Source organism: Meleagris gallopavo, chromosome 1 (assembly GCF_905368555.1).
Source record: "Meleagris gallopavo chromosome 1, MGAL_WU_HG_1.1, whole genome shotgun sequence".
Taxonomy (NCBI): domain Eukaryota; kingdom Metazoa; phylum Chordata; class Aves; order Galliformes; family Phasianidae; genus Meleagris; species Meleagris gallopavo.
In genome coordinates this window covers 87,431,226-87,454,475 of record NC_139404.1, presented here as the reverse complement: position 1 = coordinate 87,454,475, position 23,250 = coordinate 87,431,226, and the positions used below count along the sequence as shown (strand labels likewise).

The window sequence follows — 23,250 nt, the reverse complement described above, 5'->3', positions numbered from 1 at the left end:
TTTTCCTACTGCTGCATAGTTCTCTTGTAGCCATTTTAGCAGGACTTAAGGTACTGTTTCATAATATTCTTACTTGTCAAGACAGTTTCAGATTTACTCTTACTGAAGAGTATTATATTTTGTACTGAAGTCTCAAAGGTTTTGTCACTTGCACTTGCCATACTTCATAAAGTTCTAAATGTACATAGAAACTAACCTTCTGAATTACTTTCTCCTTTACAATAGTGTTGATTATATTCATCCCTTTAAGAACTTAAAACAGAAGTATTGACATGGCTGTGTCTTGTGAATGCCACTCTAAGTGTAACACACTCTGGACACGTTGCCCTTTTCTTGCTTTTCCTCACTGCCCCAGTACTGGGGTGTAATGCTCTAGTCTGAGTGTGCAAGCATATAACACACACCCTGGGTGTGCTCAGCGCAGAAGAGCTGAGGAGAGGCCTCATGGTGGCTGCAGCCCCTCTGCTCTGTGAGACAGCAACAGGGCTCGAGGGAACGACATGGAGCTGTGTCAGGGAGGGGCAGCTGGGGGTTAGGGACAGGTTCTGCATCAGAGGGTGGTGGGCATGGAATGGGGTGCCCAGGGCTGTGGGCACAGCCCCAAGTGCTGGAGTTCAAGGAGCATTTGAACTCTGCTCTCAGAAATACGATCTGATTTTGCGTGGTGCTGTGTGGAGCTTGGAGTTGGACTCGATGTTCCTCGTAAGTCCCTTCCAACTTAAGATATTCCATGATTCTATTTTGCTATGATATACCCAATTCTTTTTTTTTTTTCCTTTTTTTTTTCCCTCGCCTTTATGACACACAGCTATCAGCAGAGTAGCTTGCACAAGGAGTAAAGGAGGGAATCAAAGAACTGCAGGCATGACTCGGGAACATCTATAAACTGCCTTATATACAAAAGATATAAGGATTTCATAGGGACTCCTAATGCTTTAATAAGATACAAGAACTGGTAAAAGGTACAAATCCAGGATAACGCAGTAAAGGATGCTTTATGATTAGAGCTGATTTTTAATTATTAAGTGGAAGTACAAAACAAACCAGGAAAGAACAGTTCAAAAGTCATCAAACAAAGTAATAGTAGATCTTGTAAGAAAAAACTCCTGAAAACGAGGCTTCTCCTTGCTATTTATTATAGCACCTAGCCAGCCATCTCTATTGCAATGATGCCAAAGGTTGACAGATAGTAACAACATCCAAAGCAACTGTGCAATTAACTTCAAAAGCCATTTATTCCCTCAGTTTCAGGAGAATGGTTTCCTTATCAGGTCCTTGGCTTTTTTGTGTGACACTAAAGAATCAGAAGTATCATCTGGATCCAAACAATCTCTTTACTTAGAATACTAGGGAATACATTTTCAAATGTATTGATTTCTGTAATGTTTAGTCAGGTTAGCAAATACGCATTTGCTAGAGTAAGTTGTGCATTTTTCATGTTCTAGCCTCTTGCTCCTATTGCTTGCGCAGGGACACTCTTGCACCCACTAGTACATAGGAAACATCAGTTTATCATTCCAGTCTCCTCTCTCTATTTACCAGCTGGCCCAGCAGCTCAGCTGCTCCTACCCTTAACCAACTTATATTTGGATTTTGTTTCTTCCAGGATTTTTGCTTTAATTTTAGTATCTAGCATGTCTTTCTTGCTCTTTATCCTGAGTCCATCAGGTTTTGTGTTACTGATTATTAGCAGCCACAGTTATCTGTGACCTACAACAGCTGATTAAGACCTATGGCTAGACCTTGTCACTGACACTAGAGAGCTGCTCTCTAGATTCAGTACTCTTTCTGTATGTCTCAGCCATACCAAAGCCAGCAACTCCTCCCTCCCATGCACTGTCTTCACTCATGACTGTGCACCAGACACCTTCCACAGAAAAAAAAAAAGAACATGTCTACAGCAAGTGGACAAACCCTGGCAATAGTATAAATTGCACAGGTAAAATGTGCTTAGCATGAAGTCAGAGTTATTTGCCAGATTAATCACTGTAAGAGACAGCAGGATTTTTCATACTGTAAACAAATTTTTATTATAGTCCTCCATGTATTTCAACAGCTGTGTTGGCATGCTCTGGGCAGTAGACTTCAGATTTTTCAATTTCTTTGTATCTTTTATATTTCGATTTGTTGTTTAAACCTCTTGATTTGACTATTGGCATGACTCAATGATCATCTGCATATTATAACTGATCAGCATCTTCCAATTAGAGACAGTAGCTTACGAGTAAGTTTAGTTGACTGGAATCCTTTTGAGCCCGTCAGCAAAAGCCACTAGGAAAAAAAAGCTTTACAATGTCTAATTTGGTGCTATTGATCTGTAAATGCAAGAGATGAAACACTGCTGGAAAACTTCCACAAGATTATGTCAATACACAGTGGGAGCATTAAAACAATCATTTTTAAAGAAGCCAGCCACAATGATTCACCCTCTTCAAGATGTGCCTGGACTTTGGAATGACCTATGATTTCCATATTATTTATTTCAACTGAAAAGCTTACTTTTCTCCCCCAAAAGTTAGTTCTAAGGTTGAAAAGGAAAATTCATCTTGGCCAGAGCATCAGTTCACTGAATAGTTTAAGCGTCCAGCTCTATTTGACTTCATAATCACACAGGGAACCGCACGCATGAACACTAAGATCTGCATTTCTGGCAACTTGCTCCATGCTGCAATTTGTTCCAGATATAGCTTCAGAATAGAGATCAGTCACAGCAGCCTCCGGGCTCCGCCGCCACCAGCACATGTGGCCAACAGACTGTGACAAGATTGGAGTGACATTGCGGCAGTGGAAGCTGTGGCATGCGGGGAGAGGCAGCCGCCTCCAGCTTTCAGCCTGCTCTGAGCCTGGGTCAGAGGGCACACATTGCTGGTCACCTGCTGAGCTGCATTTTGCCTCTCTGATCTAACAGCTTCCTGTGTTGCTTACAGGCATGCTTCACCTACAACTACCTGACCAAAAAAACCCCAGAAGCCACTAAGTGCAGGTAAAAGCTGTTTCAGGATGCTTTTATGCCACTATAATTTTCTCCCATACGGAGTTCTACCAGGGTATCATTTTCTTCTCATCTGAGCTAGAAAATATATCACCTTGCTATCTATTTAGATTATTTAAATGAGAATTCAATCAGAATTATATAAAGAACCCTCTACACATAAGCCCAGCATACAAACAGGTACCTTGATAGCGCTGGTAAAATTTAACAGACAGCATCACCATTCTCAATAGGGCAGGGAGTCTTCAGAAAAACAGTAGGAAATCTGAAATACCTTATTTTTGACACTATGCTTTTGATGCTATTGATTACTAAAGTCTTCATTTCAACTCCCACTCATGCAACAGAATATACTGCTAGCCAGCTTACTGGCTGTAACCCCATCTACAAGCATGCCAAGCAGCCCAATACCACAGCCAGGGGCTATTTCAGCCCCTACACCAGCATTGGCTGTCAGTCCAGGACAGCTGACCTCCCTCAGACCCACATTCTAAGCCCACTGGGGTTGTGAACATGTCCAACCATTAGTCACACTCAATCAGTGGCTCAGGAACAAGGAGAGCATCAAGCCTGCTGCTTTTCTCCATTTTCCTGCCTATGCCCTAATACTGACATTTGAGCTAGTCTTGTCCTTGTCTTCGGTGGCAGAAGTTTGCAGCAGGGTAATGAAAAAGGGTGCAGCCCATTCTTAGGCCAAGGAAATGGAAACAGAACCGACATTGCAGACTCATGGGTATACATATATAACACGTTATATTAATGATAGGAAATAGATTTGGGAACAGGTACTTAAGCTATCACAATAATGTTTAAATGCACATTGAGAAAAGCAAGGAAAACATTAAGTGCACCTGTTTCCAGTCATAAACAAGCAGAAAACTAGAAAGCAGGTTCAGAATTTCAATCAAAAAACATGAGGTAATTACCTTGTGGTAATTAAACACCAGACAGCAGGATTAACAACAGTAACATCAGTTTTAACTTAAGATTTTCCTGTTACCCATTTACCATATTATAAGCCACACAAGGGTGAATTTCTGAATATCTGGTTTGATTCTTCATAGCTATCCCTTCTCTGACACTTCTATGATACCATCATGATCACTTCACAAGATTGATGCACAAGAATCCACCAGGGCCTCAGCATCACGCATGATCCAACAGTTCCATTCTGATTACAAGTCCATTACTCTTCTGTGCCGTGTTTTCTGCTCAGTTTCCAAACTGAATTAAGAGACCCAAGATGTGGGAGAGAGGAACACACTCTTCCAAAACATACTCCCACCCAGGAAAAATACATTGTTGGACACTGAAAGTCTGAGTAGTTGCTCAAAGTGCACAAAAGACAGATTCCTTGATGAATACATGACAGCATAGGACTTCAAATGAGCATATAAATGCTGGAAGCAAATAAATCAGTGGGAGAGATGGCAAATGTACAATTCAGCTAAAATTTATTTAAATTAAAAAGTCATAAGGCTCACTGGAGACTATGGGAAAACTTCTTTGGAGGACATCTGTGCTACCTGCACATTTAACATATTGCACCATTGCCACAGGTATCATCTATAGGGTCCACCATATAACCGTACAGAGCAATCGCATACTTGGGTCTCTTGAGTTCTTAGCAGACCATTCTGCTAAGCTTTAGGAGAGATTACTGTTACAGGTTCAGGCCTATATAAATAAAACAGATTCATTTCTTTTGTAGGAAAGATTTTTAAGTCAAATTCAGAGGTATTCAAATCCAATGTGTATGCAGACAACGCATTATCTGTTGCCACTTTTGTCCTCTCAAGAGCTTTTCTGTGATTTCCAGTGAGTATTAAGTTTCTTCACAGAGAATAAATCTGACCTGTCAACACATGCTTAGCTTTTCTTCCACTCACTCGGAGAGTAAAGGAGCCAGAGTTTCCAGAAATTCAGAAATTTTTCAGAAAAGGAGTTCAGGTGTACTCACAGAAACTTCCTTTTTCTCCCCATTTCATGTTCTTGTTTTCACCTCACTTCTAATTGCACTTAATACAATCCCCGGCTTTTCCTGGCTAGATTTGCTTGCGTACAGGAACAAAAAACCTGACAAACGACCAGATCAATGACATTTGTTTACTTTGAGAAGCAGAACAGCTTTTAGTTGTTTAAAACTTACAAATATAAGGAATATTTTCAAGTTCTAACAGAGATTTAGGTTAATTCCTGCCAGTTTAACTAGCTGAATTTAACTCTGTAGACATTTATTGCTGAAGCCCGTGTTCCATGTCTTTCTACCAGTAATTACACGTCTCCCTCATAGAAAGATTTTGAAGACTAGACATTCCAGTGACAGTCTGCTCTTTGAGAAGAAGTAGCAGTGAACTCTCTACGTTTATCTTATTGAGATGATTTTATATTGCTTAATTCTTGAGCGAATATGAATACAAGGCCTAAGTTTCAACAGCTTTATATTTCAGATTGAATACGTCTAATACAGCCAAACAGGAGGATGCTGCCAGACAGGTGATCCATCTCACTAACAACACCCATTCTTACCTAATACTCTCACTACTTCCCATTAACTGGATTCAGCAGCCAAGTGACTGCAGTGCAGACCTTTAACCCAGCTGAAAAATACAGCCCCCTACAGTGTTCACAGTGAGCATAATTAGTTTGGGGTTGATTCATCTTCAGATTCCTGACAGCAAGCAAGATCAACAGTTGGATTTCTCGCACTGAGGATGAAAACAACCAGGAGACCGGACCAGCTTTGCACAGCTGAGTTAAAACTACAGCTTCTTCTTATGCCAGGTAACCAAATTGAGAAGAAGGAGAAGAAACTGACAGTTTGTTGAAGCAAGGAAGAGAGAAGAGTTTCAATTTGGGTCTGAACACTTGACAAGAAATAGAAGCACAGGAGAAAAGACTTAAGTTCTGAGTAGGCCCACAGAGTTAATCACAACTGTACTTGACAAAGACATGTGAGCAGTGTCAGCAGTCTTACTTCACATCACATTACTACATGCAGCTGTGGGACTTCTTTTGGGTGAGGTAGTGCTTAGCATTCCCATTACTATTTTCCATGAGTAGCTCATCCAAAGGAGCTAATTCCTCACTCTGAACTCAGACCAATGCAGGCAGCACAAAGGCTGCATTTTAACACCTCTAGGTAACAGGTAGGTAACCTCCCAACATTTCCACCTTGCTTGGAAGCCAGAAACATTCAACACTTCCTATCCACAGATCAGCACAAACACAACTTCAGCTTTCTTATATCTATTCATTTTCATTCCTTGCTGATTTGACAGTTCTTTAACCACAAGCAGCCGCCTCTTGCAGATTAACTCCTCTGTTATTTAGTCATCTGCATTCAAGTGTGGTGGCCATAGCTGAACTAACACAGAAGTGTTTCAATGACTCCAATAGCTATTCACTAAGACACAAGCATCACCCTTTGTGTCGTACCAGAAATGGTTACTCCAGTATTTGAGCTCACTGCTATAGACAATAAGAAACAGTGACCCTGTGCAAATGAACCCCCTTGGCAGCGTTCCCTTCGGGCACTGCTTCAACAACTGGGCAAGTAAACAGACAACTAGTAGAAAGAAGCATCTGCTGCTCTTTCATTCAGTGTCAAAGCAATTTATTAGAAGTAAGATAACCTACAAATAGGAAGGTTTGCTGCTGCGCAAATACCAGCTCTCCTCACGTGCCCCTGCAGTTGTACTTCACTACAAACACACTCACTTCTCAAGCACTAATACAATAAACATCCTTGAGAGAGCAGCTTTTTCCTCCCTAGTTCAAGCTGCTGGTCAATCCAGTCCAGTAACCTTACAGCCAAGTCTCCCCACTACAGAGGAGAACAGGATTAAAACAGGTTCATTCAGGCCAGTCAACACACAAGATGTTGAGCTCCCAGATGCAGCTTACCAGTGCCAAACATAGCAGCCTGCCCTTCCTATTAAACACTTTCCACACAGTCATAGTGTAATAAAGATATCTGCTCAAGATTCTCACCAGGAAGATATCCTCCCCCAAGGCCCAAATGCTGTCCCTACCAGCATTCTCTGCAGGTCCAAGGTAGACAACATCTCACTGCACACACAGCTTCCCTTCCCTACTACCTGCCCAAGGAGAGCAGGAACACTGCCATACCCCTCATGGAGGGACCTGTTTTTCTCCTGGGCACAATCAGAAAGCAGGTCAACTCTGTAGCAACAAACATAGCTGGAGGCCAGGCAGATCTCATGAGGCTTTTACAAATTCACTTCTGAAATTGGAAATCAAGCTTAAGCATCCGCAGAAATAAATCTCTGGCAAGTCTGGGTAAACTCTCAATTTGCCCAGCACTTGAAAGAATGTTCCTAGTGTCCTCCTTGACACTGTGAAGGACTTCTTAGATGCCTGATTAGCCTATTACTCAAAAATGAGCCTGGATGCTTGCTTTACTGGTTCTTCCAGGCTACAAATCCTGGCCCAAGTAACTACAGAATAATTGATGCACTTCTTACAGAGTGGTGTAGGCACAGGGCATTTAAGCAGACCAAGGCAAGCATAGCATGTGCCTACTGAGGCTTATATCCAAGAAGAGCACAGAGATGTGTCCTTACAAGAGGCATTTCTGAATGTGATGTAAGAAATATTCTCTGCTCTTTTTGATGCTGACCGATGAGCTTATGCGTTCTGAGCTGCAGCGTACACCAAGAGGGCATCTCAAGTCCCCTCTGACACACTACTTATGAGCTGTTTGTGGCATCGCCCATCTCCCTCTTCCCTCAACCACCACAGAACAAGGCAGGATGTCTCTCATGCTTGATTGCTTTCCTTAACAACTACAGCTTGGTTTTCAAAGACAAAACAACTTCATCTTCCCTGTCTCTAGCCTTTTGAGATTTCTGTTATGCTCTTGGTAAAACAGTGATCAGTGACTTCATGCTAACAAGACGTATCTCTAAAATTCACACTTCACATTGCAGCCTCCCAAATTAACTTCTTTATGAATTTTGGAAACTGCTTTCAATCATTTCTATTAAAGGTGCACCTTTAGGTTAAGGTTAAAGGCTGCTACTTAATACTGCACTTTCTCAAACGGCTTAGAGCTGGAAGACAGGATTAAGGACTCTTCTAGTCAAAGTGAACATAGTAAAAATGAAAAATAAGACGGAGATACATAGAAAGTCACAGGGCAATCAGCAAGTTAGTTTCATTAAAGTATCATAGTCAGACCAATGAAGTATCAAACAATTAACATTTCTTACAAATCTTCAGCTAAATGGCTTCTGAACCAAGCACATGCACATTTCTGGGCGTAACTGAACCTTTCCCCCATTTGACTGTTCTAACATCTGTACAAGAGGCAGCAGAAAGCCAGTGTGGCTGGTTATTCATACCTAGCCAGGCACGTGCATTCTGGGTTACATCCACTGCTGCCTTAACTTCCACTTGTAACAGCTGATCAGATAGAACTACATTTTATTCAAGGAAATACTGGCTCCCTAAAAATGCCTATTTGAATTTAATGGTAACTGTTCTATATCCCAGGGGTATTATCAGTGTTGCAGTTAGATTTCTACAATTAATTAGTTCATCGTCTGCCCTTCACGATTACATGGCACTTCTCCATGGCAACATTGATTTATGTAGCTTAGTTTCACAGAGAGAAGAAATCCACAAACCATCAGACTTCAAATTTTCTGGCAGCAGCAGCAATGAGAGTGCTCAAGCTGCAAATTTTAAGAGACATTAGCTGTTTGCCTAACTTCTGCTGTGTTTCAGCAATCGCTGAAATTTGCATTGGCCAGTGCTTAGCTGGTCCTTGTCTAGGGGGCTTATAGCTGATTAGTCATCTGTTGGCTCATTTCAAACATACTAGAAAAACAGCTGAAATGAACAGCATGGGCTTTATAACAACCCAGGGTCCATCCTCATTTAATCAGATCTGGGCTACTATGAAGGCACCATTGTAACCTCCTGTGTTAAAACAGCATTTGTTTGTTTTTAAGCTACCCCGTTGCCTGGTTTAATCATGCCTCTAACACCTCCTACTCTGTAATAATAAGAAATAGCAGCATCTATGCCTTAGATTGTTTTCTAATATTGGAAGGTCCCAAGACATTCTGTACATTTTGTGAAATGCATTCAAGATATCTAATAACTTACTCAGCAATGAAATGTGGACACCTCTGAGCTGTGAAAGTTGTGCTTAGCAGTGGATGCTAAAACAGCCACAAAACATTAAGTGGCACAGCAAAATCAGGCAGAGCCACTACCACCAAACCTGAGGTGTAAAGGATTTTTAATGCTCCAAATGGTAAGTTGCCAGTACTTTCTCATTTTTCAAAGAATCAAGGACACACTGCACACATTGATATTTTGTAAGATGACAAAAACCCAGGACAGTCAGCAAATCAAGTAAGAATACTTAATACCATAAACTAAATCACCACTTTCAAACTTCTGTTTCACTCTATTGTACACAGACCTTTCAACATGGGAATTCACAGCACTTGCTCAGTCTGTTTTGGGAGCAGTGACAGAAGCCTTGCTTTCTCCCCACCATGATAATAAAGACAGTGAATTCTCTCATATCCAGTGAGCACTTTGTTTGTCCAAAACACATCTCTACCAGAAAAAAGCCTTTGGATCCCTGATCACTTTCCATTATGAATCCTACAACACTCTCATAGTAGAAGCAGAAAGAGCACAGCTGACCAGAAGGACCAGGCTTGAGAGGTGGGCCCATGCCAACCTCATGATGCATAACAAGGCCAAGTCCTGCACTTGGGTCAGGGCAATCCCAAGCACACACAAATGTTGGGCACATAATGTCCTGAGAACAACTCTGAGGAAAAGGATTTGGATGTGTTGGTTGATGAAAGATTCAACCTGAGCCGGTAATGTATGCTTGCAGCTCAGAAGGCCAACCATATCCTGGGTTGCATCAAAAGAAGTGTGACCAGCATGTCAAAGGAGATGATTCTGCCCTTCTACTCTGCTCTCTTGAGACTCCACCCAGTTCTGGAGGTGGACACAAGAAGGACACGAAGCTGCTGGAGTGAGTCCAGAGGAGGACCATGAGGATGTTCAGAGGGTTGGATCACATCCCCTATGAGGACAGGATGAAGGAGTAGGGGCTCTTCAGTGTGAAGAAGAGAAGGTACAAGGGGGACATTATAGCAGCCTTCCAGTACCTGAAGGGGGCCTACAGGAAAGCTGGGGAGGGACTTTTAATAAGGGCATGAAGCAATAGGATGAGGAGAAATGGTTTTAAACTGCAAAAGGGTAGATTTAGACTAGATATTAGGAAGAAATTCTTTACTGTGATGGTGGTGAGACACTGGAACAGCTTGCCCAGAGGGTTTGCTGATGCCACCCCCTCCACCTCCCAGAAGGCATTCAAGGCCAGGCTGGATGGGACTTTGAGCAACCTGGTCTAGTGGGAGGTATCCCTGACTATAGCAGAGGGTTGGAACCAGAAGGTCTTAAGGGTCTCTTCCAACCCAAACCATTCTATGATTCAGAAGACATGAGCAGAACCTGGTGGCCCTGTGGCAGTCAAAGAAGAGTCAAAGTCCAACAAATTCAGTACAAACTCAGATCACAGCAGTGCTCTAACAGCATCTATACACAGCTCCCCCGTCCCCAAAACCTACAGGTCTGTACAGTGTTGGATAATCACTGCTCATCACTCTACCAATAACATATAGAATGCCAGCACGGGTAAAAGGGAAAAACTCATTTTAGCTCCACATTTAACAGTGCACAATATAACCTAGTGAGTTACAGTACAATAGGGTTCTGCTTTGTTGCATTCTATTTAGCTCTCATCCAAAACCTACCAGAATTACTAGTTTCACACCCCTGTTGTTGGTAAAGCATTAAGTATTTATTTCAGGCAAAAATAATTAGGCTTTTAAGAACAGCACAAACCACTAACACACACCACAAAACTATCAGCTAGGAAAACACAGGCCATTACATCTCCGGCAACATCTGACTTAAATTTGAGATGTTCTGTTCAACTAGCAAATTTCAAGGTACTACTAATTGGTAGGATTTCAAGTGCAGTAGATCACTTCCCTGCAGGACTTCCTGGTCGCTCTGATGGAATTAATTTTATCCCAAAGTCTCAGCTTTCATACGATGCAACCTCCTCCAAGAAATACAGCATTTCAAGTAGTTAAAAAGGTTAATTATTCTGCCAGCCACTAGAAACATGTACAGTGCCACCATGCAAGAACTACCCTCAGCTAAGGAACCACACTGTTTCCCACATATCTGAATGGACCGAAGAAACAACTCTTTACATTTTTAATAAGCAACACTACTAGTTTAAGTATAGATGTTGGGTGTAAGATTTGATGGGGGTATTCAGTAAGAGATTTGAAAGCCTAAGAAACACTCAGGACAAAGGAGGAGAGGAATGGTCAGGAGCTATGCATCTCTTAAGATGGTTACGTACAAAAGTTATCAAAGAGCTTGACTTTAAGCACAGTGAAGGGCAAGGACAAAAATGGATGTTGCAGATGCACTGAAAGGATAACAGGAACTTCACGAAAGCTTCAAACTCACCACAAATTCATCATAAAATTAAGTGATACGGATTTACCAAATACACCTGTATACTGAAAATTGGAGATCCCTAGCCAGCAGAACTTTCAAGCATTGAGTCTTTCATTTAGAGCAGTGAGCACTAAACCACAGCTTCACAGATGAAGCAGTGTCAGCCCGTTAAGGTGAATATAAGGCCAACGAGATGTGACAGCAGGGTAACTTAATTTCATAGCCTGAAATGTACCTCCATTCTAATACTGAAGTTCTCAAGTACTCCATATGTCCCAGCAGATTTTACACATACCCACCAAAGTTTCAGAATTCAAGCACTGTTAAAACATGGAAACAGCAGCCTATTACCTGAAACAGAATATGAAAGCATTTGAACTCTCTGGCATAGGTGTAGGTAACTAGTGACCACATTTTCTACAGTTAAAATAATGTAGGAGCAGACAAAAAGATTCAGAAGTTGCAAGTAAGCACTCGGCATGAGTTGAGGCAGACATAGTGCAGTAATCAACAAATCTAATGCAAAAAAGTTGTCTATCCTCCAATTTCATTTACAGCTTAGGTCATTCAGCAGCTTTAATTTGCTACTGTGATGTCAGACAGCATTTTTCAGCAGGTTCATAAAAGTTACGTAAGTTCAGTTTCTAGTAGAAATAAGTCTGTTGGGCATTAGGATATTTAATTGCTGATATATAACTAATTGTCATCTTTCACCAACCATCACATTTACAAGCTTGTTAACATTGCCAATTTTAGGCAGCCCTAGTAAAGTCTGGCAATTGCTGTTTTCCACAATTAGCATTACAAACGTGATGGAAGTTTCTATATCAGATTATATTGAGTTGCTTACTCCTATAAGCAAATAGCACTTAAGAACTTTGTCTTTCCGAGTAGGTCAAAGTCTTGCATTTTCAGAAACTGCAGCATGGATCAACAGCTAACAGAAAAACAGTTTAAGCTGTTCAGAAGCAGACCATGCTTTCCCCCTCCTTTAATTCCTTCTGAAGCCAACAACTCAGTATTTGTTAGCAAATCCCATCATGCTACCATCTGGGGTTGTTTTCCTTGAGAGGAAGGCGAGAAGAAAGTGAGGTGGAGCGTGTGTAGAACACTGTTTCAAATTGTTTTTGCTTTTTTTTTTAATTAGACTTGCCATACATGAAGAAATGGTCTACATCCTGACAAAAAGTAAGCAGTATCTTCTCAGTCATAACCCTCAGTATGACTTCCTTTTCCGAGCCCTAAATCTGAGTGCTCCATTGATTCAGAGGACAAAAATCCATCTATGCTTTAATCCAATGCAGATGACAAATTCTTCTAACAGAGAAGGACAATTGCAGGACATCAGATAGAATTCATTATAACAGACTGCTGTATCTTATCAACACCTTTCCCTTCTAGCTCCAAACACAACAATCAGACAGATAACAGGATTGAATTGTACACATCTACTTAGGAACACCTTCCTGAAAACTGAAGATGTTAGTCCTCTAAGAAGCGTTGATTAGATTTATTACCTAATAGAAGCCACTGATAAAAGCAAATGACCAATTAGATTCTTATGTTGTCAGTATCATTACTAGAAGTTAGTCTTTATTACAGAATATATGACAACTCACTGAAGTGATTCTGTCCTTATATGGAATTTATGGAGAAACAAGATTAAGTCTTCCACTTCATATGAGAGACTTTTTTTAAAATCGAGGTCAAAGTTTAGTGATGACTACCTATCTTAACTATGTGCAGAGCACAGATGTATTAAACTCAGTACACAGTAGGATTCAATTCCTCAGCTATAGAAACTTTTAACTTGAGCCACATCTTCACAAAATACACAAACTAAGATGAAGTTGGCCTCTACAGAAAAGTATGTGGGAGTGCTGATGAGTAACAACCTGAGCACGAGCCAGCGGTGTGGCCTTGCAGCAATGAAGACTAACTGCCCACTGGGCAGTGTTCGGAAGACTGTAGCCAGCAGGTCAAAGGAAACGATTACTTCCCTCTTTGAAATTTTGTGAAGCCTCACTGCGTGCCTTAGCAATCCCAGTACAAGAGGGAGGTGACCAAACAGGAATGATTCCCAGGGAGAGCCACGGAGGTCAAGGGCTGCAGCACACGATGTACGGGGAACAGCTGAGGGCTTGGGGCTGTTCAGGTGGAAAGCTACCTCAGGGATGGGTTATAGCAACGACAGATTAAATCTTTACATAGGCAGTTTTGCAATAAGCAACAGTAGCTCCAAGTGGAAGTCTCATTACATTTAAGAAGGCATTTTTTCTGCTGTGACAGTAGTCAAACACCAGAACAAGCTGTACAGAACCTGTAAAACTGCCATCTTTGCAATTGCTCCAAATTCTACTGAACAAGGCTCTGAACAACTTGATGCAATTCTGATGACCACCCTGACTCAAACAGATAGTTAGACAATATTATTACCAGTTATTCCTCCCATTTTAAGTTATTCATATAATTTATAAACTGTGAACTTGGTCATTAGGAGGGTTTCTTCTTCCATTTGAATTATTTCTATTTCTAAAAATGCTTTTATGACAACCAGTGCTATTACAGTATTAAGAATTAAACCAATTTCTCCTAACCTATTCATTTATTTTTAAAGCTGGAACTTTTCACACAACCATTATCTTCCAGCAACATTCTACAGTAAGAAAAGAATCTTTTAAGCTTCTATTGCATACAGTTACAGAGGTCCAAGAAACTAGATCTGCAGACTTATTGCAAAGACCACTGCAATATTTTCAGCTGCTGGATGTACCTCCATTCTGATGCAAAAGATTTTTTTCGAAAGACATTTTCCTAAGTTCACCCTTGCATCCTAAAGCGTGTGTCACACAACAGCAAATGGAGGAAGTGGAACTATCAACGGATATATGATTAAGGAGTCATCTATTCTCTGTCTAGACTATTACTATCATTTATTACTAAAAATCCAGTGAAACAACTCAGAATAATGTCCAGCTCACTACAAAAAATCACAGCTGAATTACATTCCAGACAACTATTAAAGGAAAAAAAATGTGTAACAATATTGACCAAGAACAAATTTGAAACAGGACAGAAATAAAAGAAATTTGTTCCCCTTTCAGGATATTTTTTTCTTGTTATCTGCAGGATACTTACAAGAAAATGCAGGATTAGAACAGGAGCTTGACTGAGATGCAACAATGCTTCACTTAACAATTAAACAACCATGCATCTTCAGACTTCACAAAGGCTAAAAGGAAGCCTAGGTTTCTTTGGAACAATGTCAGATTGCTTCCAGGCACATTACAATTTCATTTATCTTTTTTCAAAGGGTCACAGCTCAGGAAACAGTGTTTCCTTTTCTTCTGTCCCAATCAACGTCACAGTACACGCAGTGTTCTCTCAAATAGCAACCAAAAAAACAGGGAGAAGTTATTCTTAAGGACATGAAAATCACTTGAAAGGATGCAGCTGCCAAGACATCACCATGGTCATAACATTTTTTTTTTTATTACTCAATGTATCCTGTAACCAACTGTACAAATTGAACACCACTGAACAGTTATATCAATTGCAGACCTAATGAGCGCATTAGTAGTAACCACTTACCTGTCAGTAACCTTCAGCTTTCTTTAACTGTTCAGTCCTACTAGGAAAATATCATCTCAATATTTACTGTTTCAACTGAAGATGAAATAATACTATTGGTAGAGCAACTAGCTGCATGTGTTTGCTTTGAGTTTTATTAACAAAAAAAAAAGCATTTTAATAACAGCAGAATAAATGAGGCAAAAACAAAACAAAAAGGTGTTTTTCTGGTAACTTCACGTCTATATCAGAGATTTAAAATTAGGGACTAGCTAGAAGATAAACATCATCACTGTTAGAGTACCAAGCATGCAGAGTTAAACAATGTATTAAACTGTAATAAACAATGTATCAGGCTGAATTCCATCTCTTATCCCTTGACCAGCTCTCTTCAGATACTAACCTTTTGGAATTCCTTATAGAATTCCTTATAGAAAAGTTGGTCTTTTCCCAAGTGTCTGTATAAATACCCATAAGATTTCACTCACTCTGCACTAAAACAAGTGTGTAGTTATTCTGATTTCAGAGACCAGTGCATGGGAAGAAAGAACAGAAGACATTCTGTTAGCTTATGGGAACACTCAATAATTAAAACAATTATTTGAAAGGTTTCAATAATACCTCTAATTAAGAGAGTCTGTTCATATTTTAATTATTTACTGATGCGAATCAGAGCAACAAAACAAGCTCTATAATAGAACTAAAACAACTCTGAGAGAGCAAGCACTACCCAGATGCACAATCCTCAACAATTAATATTCTCTAGCCTCACTTCATTCCTCGAGTAAGGAGTAGCAACACCTCAGTTAGCCTCAGACTGGGCTTTCAACACTTGTATGGAAGCTCCTATCAGCTTCCTACTTGGTCAGCTGCGTGGGTTTTTTCCTCCCACTTTATTTTCCACAGTGACGCAAAATACTATGGTATCTTCAGAAAATATCAGGTATCAACTGTCATCCCAAAGTCAGTGGTTATCATGCACTCAATCAAGAATCATCATGTGATTTATATGCTCGCACATTATCACACTTAGACGCATGCAACAAACAAAATTGTTAAATGCACAGATGTATAGAGAATACAAAGCTCACTAAATAGATTTGAGGATCAAAGTTGAGTTTACACAAGTACTCCTATTAAATAAAACAAATGTTGACAAAGCATTCCATTTCAGTATCCATCATCACTGACATTCACAAGTGGTACTGCTAGAAAAAAGTCATAAGGTTCAACTACACAACCAGAGATGAAGAAACATATGCCAAGAAACTGGCTGCATTTTTAACACCTTAATCTTAAATCCAAACAACAATAAAAGCTTTTATTTTGTATATTTTTTATTTAAGCCATAGTCCAAAATACAAACATTTGAATATGTACAAAAATAAGACATTTTCTAAACCTTAAAAAGGCAGAAATTTCTAAGTGTGCAATTTCTGTGCAAAATCCTACCTATTATATACTCTCATATTTAAAGAGCTGTCTGCAAAATCTCCACCCCACAACATCTAGCCACACACAAGACTGTAAGCAACATCTCAGAAAACTTATTCTAAACATCCCTGAATGGATTACAAAAAGAAGTCCTCACAGATAATAACCATAGTAATGTATTTTCCTGACTACTTTAGGGAAAAGTACATGCTAACAGGCAGCTTGCAAGACTTTCTATGGGTCCCCCCCACCCAGACCCCCCATGTAACTTGAGCAACACAGGCAGACTACATCTTCCTTAAGGATACACTCACATTCTTAGTACTCTTTTCAAATTAAAAATTTCATTGACAACATTATTCTCCTCCTCACCCTACCGTTTCAAACTCTTCATAACAAAATACTTGCAACCAAGAAATAAAGTGTAAGTTCAGAATCCCAGTCTGTCAACATAATAGGAAGTTATCAGCTACTGAGCATCATATTGAACTAACAAATTTAGTGTAAGCATTACTACAATACAAGTTCTGAACCACCTGTAATGCATATTCAAAACATTTTCATATGAAGCTTTGCTCAGTGATATTTAGTTATCAGAAAACAACTGACACTGGAAAAGTTTGTGGATGCAAAAGACCTTATTCGAGTCTCAAACATAGTAGGTTTCAAGCTGAGAATAGTTCAGAATTCAAATGAGCACGCTCATTAGTCCATAAGAGCAAGTTTTCAGTTGTTCAAAACAGCTCCCAAACATCATCTTTACCAACAATTTACTCCACCTCTCCTTTAGCTATCAACTTAAACTACATCATATATGAAGGCTGCACCAAAATAATGCCTCCTATTTTATTATGTTGACCCATGACACCAGAGCAGATGGTGGTATGGCAGCAGAGGGGCAGACTGACAAAATGGCATCTGATGTGGAAGTCTGTATGAAGTAGAGGTCCGCCACTAATTCCTCCATGCAGAAAAAAATTGCACCCACTGACATTCATTGATGCTTACTGAACATTTAATGGAGACCAAACAGTGGATGTGAGTACAGTGAGGTGGTAGGTGGTACGTTTCTGCAGTGGCTACAACAACATGAAAGAGAAGCCACATTCCAGACAGACATGCACTGCTGCCACACCATGAAATGAAGAGTGCCTCCATTAACTCATCCATTAGCTCATCCATGCTAATTAGATAATGGTGATGACTGTTGACAAGTGTTCTATAGCTGAGAATTTGCTTTATCAAATAGTGTTGTTCTGCTCTTTTTATCCATCTTAGTTCCCATGTAAATTAATGGCAAACATTACTTTTGGAGCAACTTATACAAAAGCAAGCTGCTTTCTACGAAAAGAATGAACATCCAGTTCCAGAACATGAACATATGAGCCATCAGCTTCTAGCTGCTTCCTGTAACAACCTAGACGTATTTACCTAACACTATTGTACTTAGTGATGTCATTAGCTTCACTGTAATGGAGATGAATACAATTTCCATAAAAGCATTCTGCTTGTAGCACATTTAACTATACCTATCAGTTTTCAATTCTATTGCTTCTACAATGGTGACTCTTTCCTATGTCAAAAATTTCAAATGCCTTTGAGAAAAAAACACAAATATTACAGAAGCAATGTTCAATCTGTTACAACAATTAGTCCAGAAGGAGACATACTTAATGTTGTCTTAAAGTAATTTGACTGAAAATCATCGTTCTGTATTTACATGCAAGTTTCTCTGAGTAATTCCAGTCAACAACGTGAAGTATTTTAAAACAGCAAGAATAAGAAGTCCCATGACCTCATTTTGACATTAATACAAATATACACTTTTTTTACCTGTAGAATATTTATTTTACTCTGAAAGTTTTGTTTTGTTTTTTTTCCCCCCCTCCTTAAGAAGATCCTGAGCAAGTTTTTTCAACCATTACCCACAATGATAAAAACTTATCTGGAATAACGTTAGCACTGGAGGCATTGGGACACTCAGCAGTTATTTCATAGTACTGGCTAAGATTAGAAAATGGTGCTGGAAACTTGAAGACTAGAAAAGCTCTCCTTATCTTGCTAAGACATGAGAATGCCTCACGGCAGTAGTTTTACCACAAAGAGCATAAAATGTATTGACTGCCAAGCAAGAAGAAACTCCACAACACTTCACTAAGGAAGAAGGCTAAACAGTAATTTGTAGTTAATATGCACTTAAATGTAAGACACTTTCAGATAGTTTTATCTCCTAATCCTCGTCCAGCAAATAAATTTCATATAGATCTACCTGAAACTATAATAAAGAAGTACATCGATTCACAGCCAAGATCCAGATGAAAAGGAGAAAAGCTTCTGATGATGTAAGGAAATCACATCTATTTTTACAAGGTGAGAAGACACCTAACATTTTATAAAACAGTAATTTAGTACTTGAGAGGTAGTTTAGTTGCTCATTGGACTCAGAGAGGTAGAGGCAGTGGAAAAACCAGTTGCTAAGGCTAGTCAAAATGGTAATTATCTCAAGTTTTCTAAGATGCAAAGGAATTGATTCACAGCCTAAGACTACTCATGTCACCATGGATCCAATTCCCTTGACAGTATTTATCTTACTTATGTAAAAGTTAGTAATCTCAAAATATCCATTTAAAGGGAAAACATTCCCTATGGAATCATACATAACAAGGGCAGCACATTTTGTTGTCTGTCAACTAACTGAACTGTAAATTATACTTCTTAAGTCTATAAGGGATAAATAATAAAGCTAGATAGCTCTCTCTTCTTTTGGCAGGTTGACATTGTGCTGTAACTAATAAAATACATACAAAACGCTAGAAGCAAGTTTAAGTCACAAATTCCATATACAGAACTGCCATGCAATTTTTTCCCCACAGGAAAAAAAGAAGCAATTGTTTTAGAAATGGAAGCCAACAAGACTTATTGGTCCTATGGTCAGTAAGTATGCAAAACCTCACATCTTAAAAGTTAGCATCAGTATACATAATCATACATAGTGCTCCCTCGGATTGATGTAGACTCTTCCAGGTCCAGAGTTTTGAGGGTGTCCGCTGTTCCAATTTTTGTAGTACGTCTGCTGATAAACAGGGTACATATGCTGAAGACATTGTTGTTCCTGTAGCTCTTCAGCCTCGCAGATAAGTTGCCTTTCATTCACAGCTTTCTAAGCACACACAAGTAGTAAACAGTTTTATAGTTCATGTATAGAGCTTACAGTACCTAATGTCGTTAGTTTTAATGAAAATGAAAGCCAATGATCTCCAAAATAATCCTAAAAATTCAGAAGCATGAACTTAATAACTCCAACCACTAAGACTGTTAGATGACAAAAAATGTTAGTAACTATTTAGTTGATGTCAAAATATGTTTCAAAGGACATTAATTCAAACTCTAATTCAAAACACAGAATTATGAAAGCATCTGTCAAACATTCCTGTATTTTGTTATGTTTTTTCTCCTCAAACAAGAACTTGGAAGTTCTAGTGTTCATGCATTTAAATTAGTCAGCAAAACTAGGACACACCGGATATTGAAGTGATACTGACCCATTCCACTGAGGGATAGCAGATCCACGTACCCAATAGTTACTGACTAGGATGGCCAAATATTTTGTTTTTCCTAGCAGGAAATATCTTCCTATTTTAAGAAACATGATGAAATCAAGGCTTTGATTTAGAATTCAAGATATCTGAATATTTACCATGCGCTGCAAGTTTCCAGCATCTTTCTCTCCATACTGACTTTGCAAAGCAAGATGTTCTTTCTGGAAAAAAAACAAGTTATAGTGGAAGCAAGTCAAAACTCAACACTGTAGAACAGATTCATTTTGCATAAAAAACACTACTCATCACAAAATGCATTTGGCATTGCAAAGCGTCTTAACACCTTTTAAAATACTTCTTACCAACTTGTCTCTGTTGGGAAGCAAAATGCTATTGTCAGTTTAGAAATGTTATTTTCATGTATTTTATTTTTACTTTCAACACAGGCATGTTGAAGAGATTAAAAAGCTTTAATTTATGACATCTGTCTTAGACAGAATAGGTTAAAGTGAAATTCAAACCATGGTAAAGTTTCCACAGCTATATGGATAAATGCTGAGTTTGACAATACACAGAAGTAGTTAACAGAAAAGCAATTTAACTGTATACTACCGAAAGTCGAAGGGAACAACATAATTTCATCAAGTTGAGAAGCAAATAAGTAGAGCCTTCTCTTCAGAAAAATACAATTTTCTAGTGGCAGTATCCCAAACAAATCAAATTGTTTTTTGCCTTGTTGATTAAAGCAGCATAGATATATTTGTAGCTCATCTACTTAAGTCTGCTTTGCTGATTAGTTTTCCTATTGGCAATCCATGCTACCTAGATCTTTTCCTATGATCTTGTTCCACAAAGCCAAAACTTGTCCCTTAAAGTCTGTCTTCAAATTATTATGTGCTTGGGATTGCCCCCACCCAGCTGCAGGATCTTGTACTTGGCCTTGCTGAACTTCATGAGGTTGTCATAGGCCCACATCTCAAGCCTGTCCAGGTGTCCCTCTGGATGGCATCCCTTCTCTCTAACCATATTCAGAAGTAAGAACTTCTCTAACTCAAGGGCCCTCTGCTTAATTAAACTAACCAGTCCTTTAGAACACTGGTAATGTAACAGAAGAATACCCACAACTTTGTCTACTTGACTGGATCCGATTTGATCACTCATACTACTCTCAAAAGTAGCTAAAATCAATTCTGCAGTTCTGCCCTTCATTGGTTGAAGAACAGCATCATGACCAAGATTAACACAGTTTTTTTTGTTTGTTTTTTTACAGACAGCTTAACACTGAAGTTCCCAAGCTCATCAGCACCACAAACATATTACAGCAATAAAGCAGTCTTAAAACTTATATCAATCTACTTATCAAAGACTTGGACGATTACTATCCTATCCAACACTTTTCTCCAAGATAAGCAGTGAAAATAGAGCTTCTCCGATAGCATACAGTTATTGCTCTCTGCCCTACTTGTATCTCATATATTTCATAACACAACAACTGTTACTGCACATATTAGGAGCTTCGTGTCTGTTTTCATACTTTCAGATGCAACATACATAGCAAACAAACGTTAGAGTAAGCAAGCCTCATGATTTAAGTGTACCTGCTAGCAGACAGAGCAAAAGTATCAATAGTTACACAAGCACAAAAAATGCTAAAACAAAGATTTTACACCTGACCATTAGAATATTCAATAAGGGATAAATAACATCTTAAAGAATGAAGATGTAACAATGAAAGAAAATACTATTTTACTAAGTCGCTATGTGTTGTCATACTGCTTTTGAAACAGATGGTGATTATTACTACTGCTATAAGTAGGACATAATTGTGGTTTATTTAGTGTATGCATTACATATTAATGATAACTAAAACCATAATGAAGTACATAAATACTCCATAATAAGCTAGGCTTAAAGTCACCTACACATCTGAAGAAAAAGCTAAATGTAGCTAGCTCATTATCAATAGTTAACAGCATATGGTTAACATGCACATATAGAGCAAGTAAAAGTTACTGGTATCATCTATTATTAGAAAACCAGCACTGCAGGCTGATATAGTGATATAGCATGCTCTTGAAAACAAGCTAGAAAATTACGATAGAACTGAACTTCCAGAGCTCATCCAGACATTTGGTTAAAGTACAATCACCTATATCTTGCCTGAACAGCTAGTGGAGATGCTATTCAAAACCTGCTTGGACTACAAGCAATTTTCCTACAGTGGGCTACCTTTTATTTTTCTATTTGCAAGCTTTCTTAATATTTAAGCACATTTCTGCAAATACATATTCTGTCTTAACAGGCAGAGTGACTACTTGCTTTAGTGCAAGTCTGTCACTAGTCCATTTCACAGCTTCACCATTGTTTGGCCATCAGCAACTTCCAGGGGACCAAACAGGCAAACAGCTGAAAAACATTACTGGAACATGGAATAGGCTATGAGACCAAAGGCAACCAGAATGTAGCTTGAGGTTATGTAGTCAATGGCCTGAGAGAAAGGTCTTGAAAAGTGAAACTTTGTGGACAACCAGAGCACAATCTTAGTAATTATAGGATTAAATGACAAAAGAAAGAAACAGCTGACAAAGATATGGTGCCTGTAACTATCTCCACAGGACAATGGCAACTGCACTGCACAGGAAGCAAAAGAATCATTAAAAATTATCAAAGCTAACAAATAACCATCAAATTATATAGAGCTAATTTCTATAAAGGGGTTCATTGCAAAACAAAGTACAAAGAGGCTATAACTGTGTACTGTTCATAAAAAAAACTACTTAGTTGGATACAGCTTCCTCTTCACAACTTCAAGTCAAACAGTTTACTGTTCTTAGCATCTGCCTATAAGAACTGCTGTTGTCTCCTACATTATTATGTTGCCCCACTACATCAGAGGTGGTTGTTAATCACGTGGCAGTAGATACTGAACCTTCCTGCCAAGATTCCATTATACGTTGTTGCGGTGTGACAGATGGCAGCGGAGGGGCAGTCTGACCAAGTGGTGTCTGACATGGAAGTACATATGAAGCAAAGATGTATCACTGAATTCCTCCACGTGGAAAAAACAGCACTCCTTGACATTCATTGACACTTGCTGAACATTGATGGAGGCCAAACAGTGGACGTGAGCACAGTGAGGTGGAGGGTGGTGTTTCTACAGTGGCAACAGCAAGTCAC

The 23,250-nt window shown here is 39.2% G+C and overlaps 1 protein-coding gene across 1 annotated transcript in view; it reads right to left on the bottom strand.

The window, feature by feature from the left end:
* Positions 1–16,419: 16,419 nt before the first annotated feature.
* NECTIN3 (nectin cell adhesion molecule 3) overlaps positions 16,420–23,250 on the bottom strand; it is a 62,597-nt gene continuing 55,766 nt past the window's right edge. Inside the window, exons 8-9 of the mRNA XM_085239566.1 lie at positions 20,232–20,294; positions 16,420–19,694 (exon numbers count right to left, since the gene is read on the bottom strand). Of these exons, the coding sequence (XP_085095692.1) occupies positions 19,518–19,694; positions 20,232–20,294 (240 nt within the window). The 3' untranslated portion in view covers positions 16,420–19,517. The remainder of the gene's footprint in view (positions 19,695–20,231; positions 20,295–23,250) is intronic.